The sequence below is a fragment of the Berghia stephanieae genome, chromosome 4, assembly GCF_034508935.2.
Source record: "Berghia stephanieae isolate SIO BIC M18660-M18661 chromosome 4, UCSD_Bste_1.3, whole genome shotgun sequence".
Lineage (NCBI taxonomy): Eukaryota > Metazoa > Mollusca > Gastropoda > Nudibranchia > Aeolidiidae > Berghia > Berghia stephanieae.
Window position 1 is genome coordinate 5,708,151 of NC_088363.1, and position 15,000 is coordinate 5,723,150.

At 42.4% G+C, this 15,000-nt stretch overlaps 1 protein-coding gene across 1 annotated transcript in view; it reads right to left on the reverse strand.

Annotated features, from left to right (window-relative positions):
- The window catches only part of LOC144969944 (cadherin-related tumor suppressor-like), a 300,799-nt gene that overhangs the window by 19,529 nt on the left and 266,270 nt on the right, over positions 1-15,000 (reverse strand). The window contains 7 exon segments of the mRNA XM_078909034.1: positions 4,967-6,705; positions 7,610-7,830; positions 8,626-10,667; positions 11,930-12,109; positions 13,231-13,399; positions 13,805-14,085; positions 14,814-15,000. The exon segment at positions 14,814-15,000 is cut by the window's right edge and continues 1 nt beyond it. Of these exon segments, the coding sequence (XP_078765160.1) occupies positions 4,967-6,705; positions 7,610-7,830; positions 8,626-10,667; positions 11,930-12,109; positions 13,231-13,399; positions 13,805-14,085; positions 14,814-15,000 (4,819 nt within the window).

A 15,000-nucleotide genomic window follows, 5' to 3' on the forward strand; every position in this document is an offset into this window, starting at 1 on the left:
AGGTTCATTCTCCTCTGGTACCAAACTCTCATATCCAGCTTCAACTTTCAATGGTATTCATCTCCCTTTAGTCCCAGGTTTATTTCCCACTGATATCCTTTTTACATAGTCCCAGGTTCACTCCCCACTGGCGCCCACCTCCTTTAGTGTCAGGTTCATTCTCCTCTGGTACCAAACTCTCATACCAAGCTTCAAATTTTAATGGTATCCATCTCCCTTTAGTACCAGGTTTATTTTCCACTGATATCCTTTTTACATATTCCCAGGTTAAATCCCCACTGGTGTGCAATTCCCTGACTCCCAGGTTCACTCCCCACTGGCGCCCACCTTTTATAGTGTCAGATTTATTCTCCTCTGGTAGCCAACTCCTATAGTTCGGCTCGGATACCCACAGTTATCCATCTCCCACAGTCCCAGGTTAACTCCAAATTGGTGTGCACTTCCCTGAGTCCCAGGTTCACTCCACACTGGCGCCCATCTCCTATAGTGTCAGGTTCATTCTCCTCTGGTACTCAACTCCCATATCCGGCTTCAACTTTCAATGGTATCCTTCTCCCTTTAGTCCCAGGTTTATTTCCCACTCATATCCTTTTTACATAGTCCCAGGTTCACTCCCCACTGGCGCCCACCTCCTATAGTGTCAGGTTCATTCTCCTCTGGTACCAAACTCTCATATCCAGCTTCAACTTTCAATGGTATTCATCTCCCTTTAGTCCCAGGTTTATTTCCCACTGATATCCTTTTTACATAGTCCAGGTTCACTCCCCACTGGCGCCCACCTCCTATAGTGTCAGGTTCATTCTCCTCTGGTACCAAACTCTCATATCCGGCTTCAACTTTCAATGGTATTCATCTCCCTTTAGTCCCAGGTTTATTTCCCACTCATATCCTTTTTACATAGTCCCAGGTTCACTCCCCACTGGCGCCCACCTCCTATAGTGTCAGGTTTCTCTCTCCCCTGGTACCCAACTACCAAATCCGGCTTTAACTCCCAATGGTATCCACCTCCCTTTAGTCCCAGATTTATTTCCTACTGATATCCTTTTTACATAGTCCCAGGTTCACTCCCCACTGGCGCCCACCTCCTATAGTGTCAGGTTCATTCTCCTCTGGTACCAAACTCTCATATCCGGCTTCAACTTTCAATGGTATTCATCTCCCTTTAGTCCCAGGTTTATTTCCCACTCATATCCTTTTTACATAGTCCCAGGTTCACTCCCCACTGGCGCCCACCTCCTATAGTGTCAGGTTCATTCTCCTCTGGTACCAAACTCTCATATCCGGCTTCAACTTTCAATGGTATTCATCTCCCTTTAGTCCCAGGTTTATTTCCCACTGATATCCTTTTTACATAGTCCCAGGTTCACTCCCCACTGGCGCCCACCTCCTTTAGTGTCAGGTTCATTCTCCTCTGGTACCAAACTCTCATACCAAGCTTCAAATTTTAATGGTATCCATCTCCCTTTAGTACCAGGTTTATTTTCCACTGATATCCTTTTTACATATTCCCAGGTTAAATCCCCACTGGTGTGCAATTCCCTGAATCCCAGGTTCACTCCCCACTGGCGCCCACCTTCTATAGTGTCAGGTTCATTCTCCTCTGGCACCCAACTCCTATAGTTCGGCTCGGATACCCACAGTTATCCATCTCCCACAGTCCAAGGTTAACTCCCAATTGGTGTGCAATTCCCTGAATCCCAGGTTCACTCCCCACTGGCGCCCACCTTCTATAGTGTCAGGTTCATTCTCCTCTGGTACTCAACTCCCATATCCGGCTTCAACTTTCAATGGTATCCATCTCCCTTTAGTCCCAGGTTTATTTCCCACTGATATCCTTTTTACACAATCCCAGGTTAACTCCCCACTGGTGTGCAATTCCCTGAATCCCAGGTTCACTCCCCACTGGCGCCCACCTTCTATAGTGTCAGGTTCATTCTCCTCTGGTACTCAATTCCCATATCCGGCTTCAACTTTCAATGGTATCCATGTCCCTTTAGTCCCAGGTTTATTTCCCACTGATATCCTTTTTACACAGTCCCAGGTTAACTCCCCACTGGTGTGCAATTCCCTGACTCCCAGGATCACCCCCCACTGTTGCCAAACTCCCATAACTTTGCCGGATATTGTCGGGTTTCGGCGGGTTTCGGCGGGTTTCGTAATAAAGCACTAATTCTTTTTTACGAAACCCGCCGAAACCGGCCGATAAACTTAGTCTCAGGTTCACTCCCGACTGGTGTACACTTCTCTGAGTCTCGGGTTCACTCCCCACAGTTGTCTACTTCCCATAACTTTGCTGTATATTGTCGGGTTTTGCCGGGTTTCGGCGGGTTTCGGCGGGTTTCGTAAAAAAGCACTGGTTCTTTTTTACGAAACCCGCCGAAACCCAGTCCCAGGTTCACTCCCCAATGGTGTACACTTCCCTGAGTTCTAGGTTCACTCCCCACAGCCACCTACTTCCCATAACTTTGTCGGGATTCGTCGGGTTTCATCGGGTTTCGGCGGGTTTCGGCGGGTTTCGGCGGGTTTCGGCGGGTTTCGTAAAAAAGACACACCGGATAACACGGGGATATTTCGGTATCGATTACAAAGAATGGAGATTTAGGTTATCCGCCCATACCTTATTTAGTACACAAAATTTATTTGACCAGATCGTTATAGAAACTGACAGACGGCCTTAACAGTAAGTAAGAAATTATCCAGGATTCTAAGGGAAAACTGATAATGGATGGTGGATGAAGAAGCCCTTTAGAATAGAATACGAGAATGTGGTTTATTTTCTGTCAAACTTCCCCGACATTGGACAATGGTATAGAGAGTATGCGCTTGGCTAAGAAGCTCATAACATTGCCATCCGGAAGTATAACGGACCAACACACAAAACTGTGTGTATCCATGAACGTTTATAGACTGGTTAATACAGTTTAGGGAGCATTACTCATAAACGCGGATGGCAAAAAACAATAACAAAGACTTGATTGACGTCAACTGCATACTATCTATACAGCCAAGTGGATCATGCAGTGTACTTCCACAATGAACACAGTGGATATTGCCCCACCGTTGGGCACCTGCTGTGTTGTTTTCTTTTCTTTTCTTGAGCAACAAACTAAGCCCCTATAGATAGAATGAAGTTGACGTCACTCGGGTCTTTGTTATTACTTTTTGCCATCCGCGTTTATGAGTAATTCTCACTTAACTGTATTAACCAGACTATAAAAGTTCATGGTTACACAGAGTTTGTGTGTTGGTCCGTTATACTTCCGGATCGCAAACTTGTGAGCTTCTTAGCCAAGCGCATACTATCTATAGAAGGAACGAAATTGACGGCACTCAGTTCTTTGTTACTGTTTTTAGATAGACATTTTTATGAGTAGTTCTCACTAAATTATATCAATCAGTCTATAAAACGTTTAAGGTTACACATAGTTTTGTTTGTTGGTACGGTATTTCAAGCTGGTTGTGAGTTGTTTTTGTTTGTTTAAAACTAGCATCGATGGGCATGGTCTATATCAACATTCCATGTGCTCAAAATGACCCACTTGGTGAAAAGCGTTCACAGCTTTTTGTATATCTAACATCACGATTGGTCATTTGATTCAGCTTGACACAAGGGTATGTTTATAACATTTGTAAACAAATCAGCGTGTTTACATTTGTTAAAAATATCCAATCGTTGGACAGGAACAAATCATGTGATTGATGACCTGGTTGGACGAAAACACGAATATAGATCGCTCCCATTGTCAACTAGGAGCTTGTCCAAAATTTCCAACGCATGAGTTTGACAATCTTATTATTATTATTAATCCTCTTCAATAAAACATCGAAACGCAATCCTTGTCTCATTTCTTTGACTACAAAATGTATTCCTTGCATCTAAATCATCCCATAATACCGTTTTGGGATGGTGGGTGACGTGTTAGAAAGCGATGCTCGTTGACCTATCTGCCCGTCTGATTGTGTGTCTTTCTGTCTGTCTGTCTGTATGGCCAGACGTCCTTAGTATTTGATCAGCAGTTGCTAATAAGTTGTCGCCAAACAGACAAACACACCGTAATCCTTTGATCGTGAACGAGGCTCGTTTAGGCCAAGATGGCGGATGGTCCGTGATTGGAGGCGACGCAGGGAAGACAAACATGGAACACACATTCACGACTTGGAGGGACATACAAACGCCCAAACACACACACAACAGCTGGCAAATACCCCGATAACACACGCTTTGCAAAGGCAATAATTGCTTCGTGTTAAAATTGAGTTTTTAACTGTCTTGAGTTTACTTGAGTCGGAAATAAAAAAAAATTGTATGAATTGCATTTATGTTGAACTTGAGAGGAAACAAATTTTTTGGAAAGAAAGAAAAAATTCGCATCCAGAAATAAAGAAGAAAGAAAGTTTAGTAGTAGTAGTAGTAGTAGTAGTAGTAGTAGTAGTAGTAGTAGTAGTAGTAGTAGTAGTAGTAGTAGTAGTAGTAGTAGTAGTAGTAGTTGTGGTTGTTGTAGTAGTCGTAGTAGTAGAAGTAGTAGTAGTAATATTAGTAGTTATGATGGTGGCAGTGGTAGTCGTAGGAGAAGTAGTATAAGTGGTGGTATTGTTACTAGAACCATTTTACTAGAATGTTTGACATAGAAATTGCGATAATTTCTTAACATGCTGCAGCAGGCAACGAATTGGAGATGGAGCAATAGAAGGAGAAGGGGGGGGGGGGGGGGAGAGGTTGGGGTTCGGAAGGGGGGTGGGAGGTATGGCTTAGTATCGTTAGCGTTCTCCAACGTTCACGTTTTACATGTTTAAAAACATTGTATGACAGCAGATACACAAGTCATTTGTTCGGTTGTTATTGTGAGTTTTAAAACCACGAAAAAGAAGAAACAAGCGTCAAGCGCATTCCGTAGCCACGAACTAACCAGTTAAAGCCTGTCTAAAACTGTTGATGTGTAATATAATAGCATGAGTGAAGACTCACCTGCGTGTTCTTCATAAACTCCAATCTGTGCCATTTTCCATTGCTGATGATGTCTGTTGTAGAAAGGGAAACAACTCCGGTATCCCTGTCTGAGCTGAGGCGGAAGGTCACGTTCACTCGTCCGTCGATAATCTCCATGGCAACAAATCCGTGAGAATTCTGATTAATTAGGATCGGGCTGAATATCAGCAAGGCATTTGATTGGACGGTGGCGACGAAAAGGCTTGCATTGAAAATGGCGTAGTTGTCCACTGGATAGAATTCAGCATAGGACGATTCTTTGAAAGACATACTGGAATACTGACAGCGTTGGCCGTGGTATCCGTAATCACATCGACATTCGTAGGAGTTCCCTCTCTCCACACAAGTGCCGTGTTCAGCACAAGGCCGGTTTGCACAGTAGTTTTGCAGTTCACAAAGTCTTCCGTGATATCCTTCTGGGCAACTGCATTCGAAGGAGCCGTCCAGATTGTTACAGGTCCCTCCATTCTTACAGATTGGAATGTCTGTAGCACATTCGTTCACGTCCTCCTGACAATAATCTCCTGTCCAGTCAGGACTGCACTGACATTTCCCGTCGACACATGTTCCGCTGTTGTGACAGTAATCAGCGCCACATCTCTCCTGACGGTCTTTACACAGCGGACCAGTGAACGGGTTTTTGCAGACGCAAAGAGATACCAGCGCTATATTTGACGAAGTGACAATCAATGCAGACGATGAAGAAATAAGATTTCCAGAGGCAAGAGAGAGTGTCGTGTAGCACGCACCGTTATTTGCACACGGATTCGACGCGCATTGCAATTCAATATCTTGGCCGATGTCCTTTTGAATTTCAGAGATATAGCTGCTTAGACCACGAATGAGATCCGATCTTGGAAGAATCTGTTTGTTCGACTCAGCCAAATAAAACATTGCGTAAAGAGCTCCTTCTTTTTCTTTCAAGCTGAAAACTTTGCAGGAGAAAGAAGATCCAAACTGCCTTTCAACAGCTTTCTGGAATGACGTATATTTCCCACCCTCCAGGAACTGGGAGGCGGTTGTGTCTTTCATTTTCAAAGCGATGGAGTTTTCAAGACTTTGATTAGAAATTCCCTCGACCAGGATGGTTATCTCATATTCTACGGGCTCAAATTTTCCATCGGATGCCTTGATGGTCAGACTGTAGGTCCTGGGGAGTAAGTCACCCACGACTTCCAAATCGCAGCCAGTGTTGATGTTAAAGTTGGCCGAATTTCCTTGAATGATGGAGCAGGTGTATTTTCCAGTAAGATCAGAATCTAACGGCCTCACGTCAGCCACTTTTCCGGTGATTTGAGCCTTGTCAAGGACGTTTATGACTAAAGTCAAAGGTCGAGGTTTGGGTGGTGAGTTGTTCACGTCTTGAACGATGATTGTGAAGGTCAAGGTCGAACTCATGATCCTTGGGGTTCCATTGTCGGACACGACGACTGGAACCAAAAACTTGGGGCTTTCTTCTCTATTCAGCCTCTGCTTGGTCACAACGCGTCCAGAGTCGGGGAGAATACGGAAATATTTGGAAGCGGCGCTTTCTAGCATCATGTATTTGTAGGGTCCTTGGTTTCCAGGAAGATCGAAGTCTGTGGTGTGTTCGCTTAGAATGGTGACGAGCACACCAGCTGTCTCGTTCTCGGATACGTGAACTGTAAGGTCAAAGGGGTCAAAGGTCGGGCCGTTATCATTGACGTCATTAAGGTGAACAACCACTGTAGCTGACCCTGTGAAAAAAAACAGTGTAAAAATGTGATTGAATAGACACATAGTGATAATGCTGAAATAGGAAACGTATTCATGAAGATGTTTTTGTAGAATTGAGCAGATGCTGACTAAATAGACTGGTCTCTAAACAAAAGCCTCTATACAACGAGACATGACGTCTGTACAGTGTTATTATAGTTTTTCTTTCGGCGGACACATCATCATCGTCACCATCATCATCATCATCATCATCATCATCATCATCATCATCATCATCATCAACATCATCATCATCATCATCATCATCACCATCATCATCACCACCATCACCACCACGACCATCATCATCATCATCATCATCATCATCATCGTCACCACATCAACACAACCACCATCAGCGTCCTATCTCTGTTGATCACCAAGTTCTTCCTATGCCCTCCAACCATATCAACTCATACTTCCTGCACTTGCGGACATAACCGTCTCCAAAACGACATGTTCAAAACATTTAAGATTGGAGAAACAGACATTTGTGAATAAGGAGAGGGGAAGCAGGATGTCACACATGTTTTGCAAGACCGTACAAAGTACAATGAACAAAGCGACCATTTGACCTTAGAAAACAACACTAAAGTCGAAGTTCTAGGGATCTCAACACGAGCTTGGGAAAAGCACAGCATTCCTGCATCTTGTTGACCGTCAGCCATAAAGACAGCGCGAAAGAGAAGAAGAAGAAGACGAAGAAAGAGAAGAAGAAGAAGAAAAAGAAGAAGAAGAAGAAGAAAAAGAAGAAGAAGAAGAAGAAGAAGACGAAGAAAAAGAAGAAGAAGAAGAAGAAGAAGAAGAAGAAGAAGAAGAAGAAGAAGAAGAAGAAGAAGAAGAAGAAGAAGAAGAAGATTGGAAAAGACCAGAAAAGAATCTTACCCAGTCTGGGGGGTTCCCCGCTGTCCTGCGCCCCGACCACTAGTTCAAATATGGGCGTGATTTCCCTGTCCAGACGGCCCAACCCTGTCGTCTCAATAGTCCCGTCCTGGGTGATACGGAATTTCCCTTGTTCATTTCCGCTGATGATCAAATATTTGAAGTTCCGGTTTGATGGTTTCGTGTCTTTGTCTACAGCCTGGACTTGTGTCACTTTCCGGTTCCTGCAACAAGCAAGCAACAGTGTCATTATTAATTAAACAGGTGTTTTGTTGTTTGCGTGTCTTGAACAAAGAAATTACAGATTCCAAATAAAAACAAACAAACTGGAGAATGTATATAGAGCGATATCCACTAAACGTTCTCAGAACGCGTTGCAAGGAGTCCCTAGCAGCTAACAGCAACACTTAACATGTAGGACGAGACATGACGCCTGAATGGCGATGTTACAATATTTTTCCGACAGAGACAAAGCTAACGACAAGCAGGTATTCATTTTACACCAGAGTAGGATGAGAGAATGTGAGTAAAGAGTCTTTTCTAAGGACTCTAATAGTAATAGTAGTAGAAGTAGTAGTAATAGTAGTAGTAGTAGTAGTAGTAGTAGTAGTAGTAGTAGTAGTAGTATTAGTAGTATAAGTAGTAGTAGTAGTAGTAGTAGTAGTAGTAGTAGTAGTAGTAATATGTAGTAGTAGTAGTAGAGTAGTAGTAGTAGTAGTAGTAGTAGTAGTAGTAGTAGTAATATAGTAGTAGTAGTAGTAGTAGTAGTAGTAGTAGTAGTAGTAGTAGTAGTAGTAGTAGTAGTAGTAGTAGTAGTAGTAGTATATGTAGTAATAGTAGTAGTAGTAGTAGTAGTAGTAGTAGTAGTAGTAGTAGTATAATAGAGTAGTAGTAGTAGTAGTAGTAGTAGTAGTAGTAGTAGTAGTAGTAGTAGTAGTAGTAGTAGTAGTAGTAGTAGTGGTAAAAGGCAACGAATATATTGAAAATTATTGATTTAAGCTAAAACATTCCTCACTTACCCTTCAGAGTTCTCGTTGATGTTGGCGATATATCTCTCCTTGGAGAACTCGGGCGGGTCGTTGGCATCAGAGATGGTGATGTTGACGGTACACAGGTCTGTATCATTTCCCTGAACACTGCCCCAGTTCTTGGCCAATACCTTCAAGGCAACATAGTGTGACGATTCATAGTCAGCCCGCTCAGCCACTCTTACAATCCCTGTCACGGCCTCCACCATAAATCCCACTAGGTTACTCTGACCTTCCAGGTAGTAGTAAACGACACCCTCAGGCCCCTTGTCTTGGTCTACAGCGGAAACAGCCCCAACGGATGTTCCAGTTTCAGCCGATTCACTTATTTGGAAGCTGTAGTAGTTTTTCACGAATTTTGGAATGTATTCATTCGCCCCGGTTATATGTACATAAACTGTAGCGAGGGACTTTTTAACAGGACTACTTCCGCCATCGGAATTGTACGCCATAACAAGGAGAGTATACAGTGATCGTTTTTCGTAGTCAAAACTAAACGTTGTTGAAGTGATTTCTCCAGTCTTTTCATCAATCCTAAAATAATCTTCAGAATCGGATGCTCCTTTGATGGAATATAAAATTTCTTTGTTCTCAGGATCTGTGTCCAGATCAAATGCAGAGACTTTGAAAACAGGAGAGAAAGGGCCGGAATTTTCCTTGATGTAAGCGTCATAATAACTGTACTCAAACTGTGGAGGGTTGTCGTTGACATCGCTTAGGACAATGGTGAAATCCTTGGACACTTCCTTGAAAAACAGGCCCCTATCTCTGGCAGTGATGGTGATGGTGTGGATCTTCTGAGTCTCAAAATCAAGAGTTCCCTTCACTGTCAGTGCCCCGTCTTCATTGGTAATTTCAAACAAATCTTCGTCATTGCCGCCTGAAATTGCGTAGCGTACTTGACCATTTAAGCCAGTGTCCTGATCAGTGGCTGTTACTTTAGCAATCAAATGTCCAGGTCCAGAGTCCTCTCGTATCGTAGCGCTGAATGGATCGCTGTTGAATTTCGGTTTCTGGGTGTTTACAGGAGTGATTTCCAACTCTACCGTCACAGTTGCCTGTTTTGGGGTCAAACCTCTATCCATGGCTCGCACTCTTATGTGCAGCTTCTGGTTTTCACGACCAGCCAATGTTTTAGTAGGGAATATTTTACCATTTGAAGAGTTAATGGAGAAGAAAGCGAATCCAGTTCCCCCGACTATACTGTATGAAATCTCTGCATTTATGCCATAGTCCTCCTCGTCCTTTGCAACGACTTGTAAAATCATTTCATCCGAAGACAAATTTATTGGAACTGCTGAAAAATATTCATCTTTTTCGAACACAGGGGCATGGTCATTGGAGTCGGTGATGTGAACAATGACAGTCGCCTCTGAAGACAGCGAGGGCACACCAAGATCCGTCACCACTGCTTCAAGAACGTGTTCATTCATAGTCTCCATCCCAGTTTTACCCCCAAAGAAATGAAACTTTTCTAGTGCGATGATGACACCTGTTTCCGCATGTAATTCAAAAAGTGAAGATGGACGCTTGAGAGAGAAAAAGAACTGGTTATTCGGGCTGGAAATGTCCAAATCTAGAGCTGTCAACTGCCCCACTTTCGCCCCAGCACCTTGAAGCTCTCGGAAATAAAACTGCAAGACAGAAGATTGGAACTTTGGAGGATTGTCATTGACGTCTAGCAGTCTGATTGTCAACGTGGTTCTAGACAGGTATTTGCTGTCAGTGACAGAGACTTGAGGACGGTAGCGTTGCACTGATTCTGCGTCCAGTTTCCGGATGTTTGTGATGTTTCCACTGACAGCATCCAGGGCAAAAGGCAGCTCGTTTCCATTTCCTTCGTCTAGGGTGAATCTGGCCTCTGCATTCTTGCCCATGTCTTTGTCTCGGATAGTGAGCTGCATGACTAAGGAATTGAGTGGAAGATCCTCTGGGACGGCAACACTACGGGATCCCGTGAACGTGGGCTGGTTGTCGTTGTCATCCAGGAGGGTGATACGAACAGTGGTGGATGCAGACCGCCTTGGGGTGCCCTGAAAACCAGAGAATAAACATCAAATGACATAATATAATCTATAAATACATTTGCACATTTTTGTATAATATTTCTATCATTTCATCACATTAAGTGCGCTTCATAAATTTCTACTCATTTCCTTAGCATGACAATCATCCATATTCCATACGGTACTTTCTTAACGTACATTCCTGTTAGACGCCACTTGTACAAAACCAAGTACCTATTCATTCCCATCTGAGTGGGGTTGGGGTAAATGCTTCAAGGTCTTCCTATGTACAAAGAATTTGTGCGGCTATGTGGTCTAGTGGTATGACACTCGCTTTCGGATCGGAAGGTCCTGGGTTCGAGCCTCGCGCTAGGCGCATAGTTGAGTCCTTGGAAAAGGCTCTTTACTCACATTCTCTCACCGTACTCGGGTGCACAATGAGTACCTGGCCGTTAACAGCGTTGTCTTTGTCCGAAAAATTGTAATAATCGCCTAACAGGCGTCATGTACCGTCCCACGTGTTAAATGTTGCTGTTGACCAGGGACCCCTTGTAAAGCGCTTTGAGCACATTTAGTGGATATTGCGCTATATAAAGCTCAATTACTTAAGCTCAATTACTAATCTATGCCACGAGTTGTAAAAGGTTAGCGCTGTTATTATCTTTTTATTATCCAAATGTAGAGTGGTTTTCCAAGACTCCATAACTCCATGTCTTCCATTTTGAGATATTGAGGGTTATTTCCCCTAAAATTTCTCATTCGGTCTATCATTTTATCATATTTAAAATTCAAATTCACACAAATCTAAGAAAATTCATGCGCCATTTGATGCTGAAAATAAAATGTACATTTAAATTTTACTCATGGATGGAAAATCTCAAAAAGTAGAAAACTCCACTTAACGAGTTTTGGAAAACTATACCTAGATAAACGTATTCAAACTGTACTAAAATCCTTCATATTTTGAAGCAATTAAGCCAAGGTTCGACTACCAATTTTTAAAAAATACAAAGACTTAACTTCCTCAATCCTAGAGATTTTTGTTGCTTTTCAAAATTGGAAAAAAATGTATTAAAAATGAGTATGTGCATATATAGTTTTATTCAACTACCATTAACATGTAAAAACTAAAAACATTAGCTTTGATACTACGCCTATAATTTGTCTCAGAAAAAATGTAATAAATAGGCATGGGGTAAAAGTAACCCGGGTAAACTACGGATATAGTCGGTGTTAGGGTTGAGTGAGTTAAAATCCTCTATCAATGTGTATATGATATAAACACTTACCGTATCCGATGCCTCCACCACCAAGCTGTAGAAGGGAATCGTTTCCCTGTCCACGACCACGTTTGCCGTGCGAATCAAACCCGTGCTGGGGTCGATTCGAAATGTGTTGTTACTGTTCCCGTGTTTGATTCCATAGACGAGTTGCTGGTTTTTGCCGGAGTCTAGGTCTGTAGCCGTCACCTGTCAAATGATGGGGGGAAAAAACAACAGAAATTTGCATACTCATTAAATATTCAAATCATATAGATAGTTCGAAGATGACGTCACTCAGGTCTTTGTTATTGTTTTTTGCCATCCGCGTTTATGAGAAATGCTCACTGAACTGTATTAACCTAACTATAAACGTTCATGGATACACACAGTTTTGTGTGTTGGTCCGTTATACTTCCGGATGGCAATGTTATGAGCTTCTTAGCCAAGCGCATACTATCTATAGAGCTTACTTAATGTTATCTTTACGATGCCTCTTAAATTCCTTAAGCTGCTACTTGGTCTTGTGGTATGACACTCGCTTTAGGATCGGAAGGTCCTGGGTTCCAGCCTCGCTCAGCGCATAGTTGAGTCCTTGGAAAAGGCTCTGTACTCATATTCTCTCAACGAACTCAGGTGTAAAATGAGTACCTGTCCAAAAAACAGCGTTGTCTATGTCGGGAAAAAAAAATTGTAATATCGCCTAAAAGGCGTCATGTCTCATTCTATATGTTAAATGTTGCTGTTGGCTAGGGCCCTTGGTAGCTTAGCCACTTAGCCTACTTTCTGATTCATTTTTAACACTGTCAAGATACACGTATTCTTAAAATTTGTGCACAGTTATTCGAACTTTAACAATATCAATATCCATTCGTTAAAATATATCTGAGAGTGACTTTAATCCATATTTTGAATAACTCACTACACGTCTGCATGTGATAAATTGGACTGGTGCCCCCCCCCCCCCCCCCTCCCCACCCCACCCCTCGTAAATGATGGCGGCCAAGAATTGGATTCAATAGTTTGACGTCACGTCCGCCCAGCAACCAGCAGCTTGGTTCTAAACGAAGAAAAATGGCATGTACATTTATTCTTCATGTTGGCTAGAACTGTTTCACATGTCATATGATCAGAATGTATAAAAGCCAAAACATGATCAGATTTATAATGTTTTTCTCCTCTGGATACACGTTTATGCTCGTCGGAGAAGTATTTCAAAAGGGCGTCCGCCATTGCTCCGATAGTGAACCAGTTACCAAGTTACTATGCGTCATTACGAGGGAAGTGACGTCACGACTGTTGAAGCCTATTGTTAAAAACGTGTTGCCTACCGTGAATACTTGTGAGTTGAGTTTGGAATTCTCCATGACCTCGGTGCTGTAGACAGTCTGGGAGAAGGTGGGGTCGTTGTCGTTGAGGTCCTCAACATCCACGGTCAGTTCCTTGAAGGTGGACACCGATCCACTCATCTGATCTCTGGCTTCAATCCACAGTTGGAATCTATACAAGGGAAATGTCACTGGGTGTTAGGGGGCATTTGTCTTTTTCGGGTATTCGTTTTGATAATAATAATAATTTAAAAAAACAAACTAAAAAAAAAACAACTAAACAAACTAGAACTCCTCCTCCCCCCCCCCAAAAAAAAAAACAAAAAAAAAAAACAACAACAAAAAAAACAAAAAAAACAACCCCAACAATACCACGACCCCCCCCCCCCGGAAAAAAACAACGACAAACAAACAGAAGAAAACAAAACAAAAACAAAACAAAACCAACCAAACAAAAAAAACAACAAACAATACTAAAATTGTGGTGATGAAGGACGAGTTTTCTGGCCAAATTTTAAAATATTATGGGTTTTTCCAGTGTTCGGCAGTACTCAATACTGTACAACCAACGATTTACCTATTGGTCACTTCATAGTCGATCTTGCTGGACACCAGGACAGATCCGTTGTTGGAGTTGATGGTGAAGGCGTTGTTGACATTTCCTCCAGCGATGTGATAGCTGATTCGGCCTCCGATTTGGGCGGTGGTGGCTCGCAGCGTCGTCAGGAGATGGCCCTGTGGCGCGTTCTCCTTGATCTTCAGGTTGGAAGGAAGATCGCTGAACACTGGCCTGTTGGCTGGGGACGTGGCCGAGAGCTGGACGGTGACGGTGGCCGTACTGTTGAGGGGTTGGTTGCCCTGTTGGTTAAAGGAAAGATGATGATGATGATGATGATGATGATGATGATGATGATGATGATGACGATAATGATGATAGTAATAATATGACGTCGGCGACAACAACAAAAGTAATAATAATAATAATAATAATAATAATAATAATAATAATAATAATAATAATAATAATAATAATAATAATAATAATAATAATAATAATAATAATAAGAAGAAGAAGAAGAAGAAGAAGAAGAAGAAGAATAACAATAATAATAATAATAATAATAATAATAATAATAATAATAATAATAATAATAATAATAATGATAATGATGATGATGATGATGATGGTGACGATGATGATGATGATGATAATGATGATGATATTGATGATGGTGATGATGATGTCGACAATGATGATAATTATGATAGATAGATGAATAGACTGACAGCTAGATAGGAAGGTAGATAGGTAGGTAGGTAGGCATGTATATAGATATATAGATAGATAGATGTACAGGATACCCCATGACCTAATTTAAAATTGAAGTTGGTGGGCTCAAGTGATCAACGCTAAAGCAACGCTAAAAGTGATCACGTGACGCAGCGCTTCCTCCAAGTGGCTCCTATTAGCATTACAGTAGACGGAATAATTGTAGCACACACACACACACACACACACACACACACACACACACACACACGCGCGCACACAAAAAAACAACAACAAAAAAACAAAACCAGCTCACCAAGTCCGATGCCCTGACGACAAAGGTGAAGGTACGGGGTGTTCTCTTCAGGGAGGTGGCATGGGTGATGACTCCAGTCTCGCTGTTGATGTGGAAGGCCGAGGAGTCCGGGCCCTCCAGAGAGTAGACGACCTTCCCGTTGTTGCCTACGTCACGGTCTATGGCGGTCACGCCAATAACAAAATCA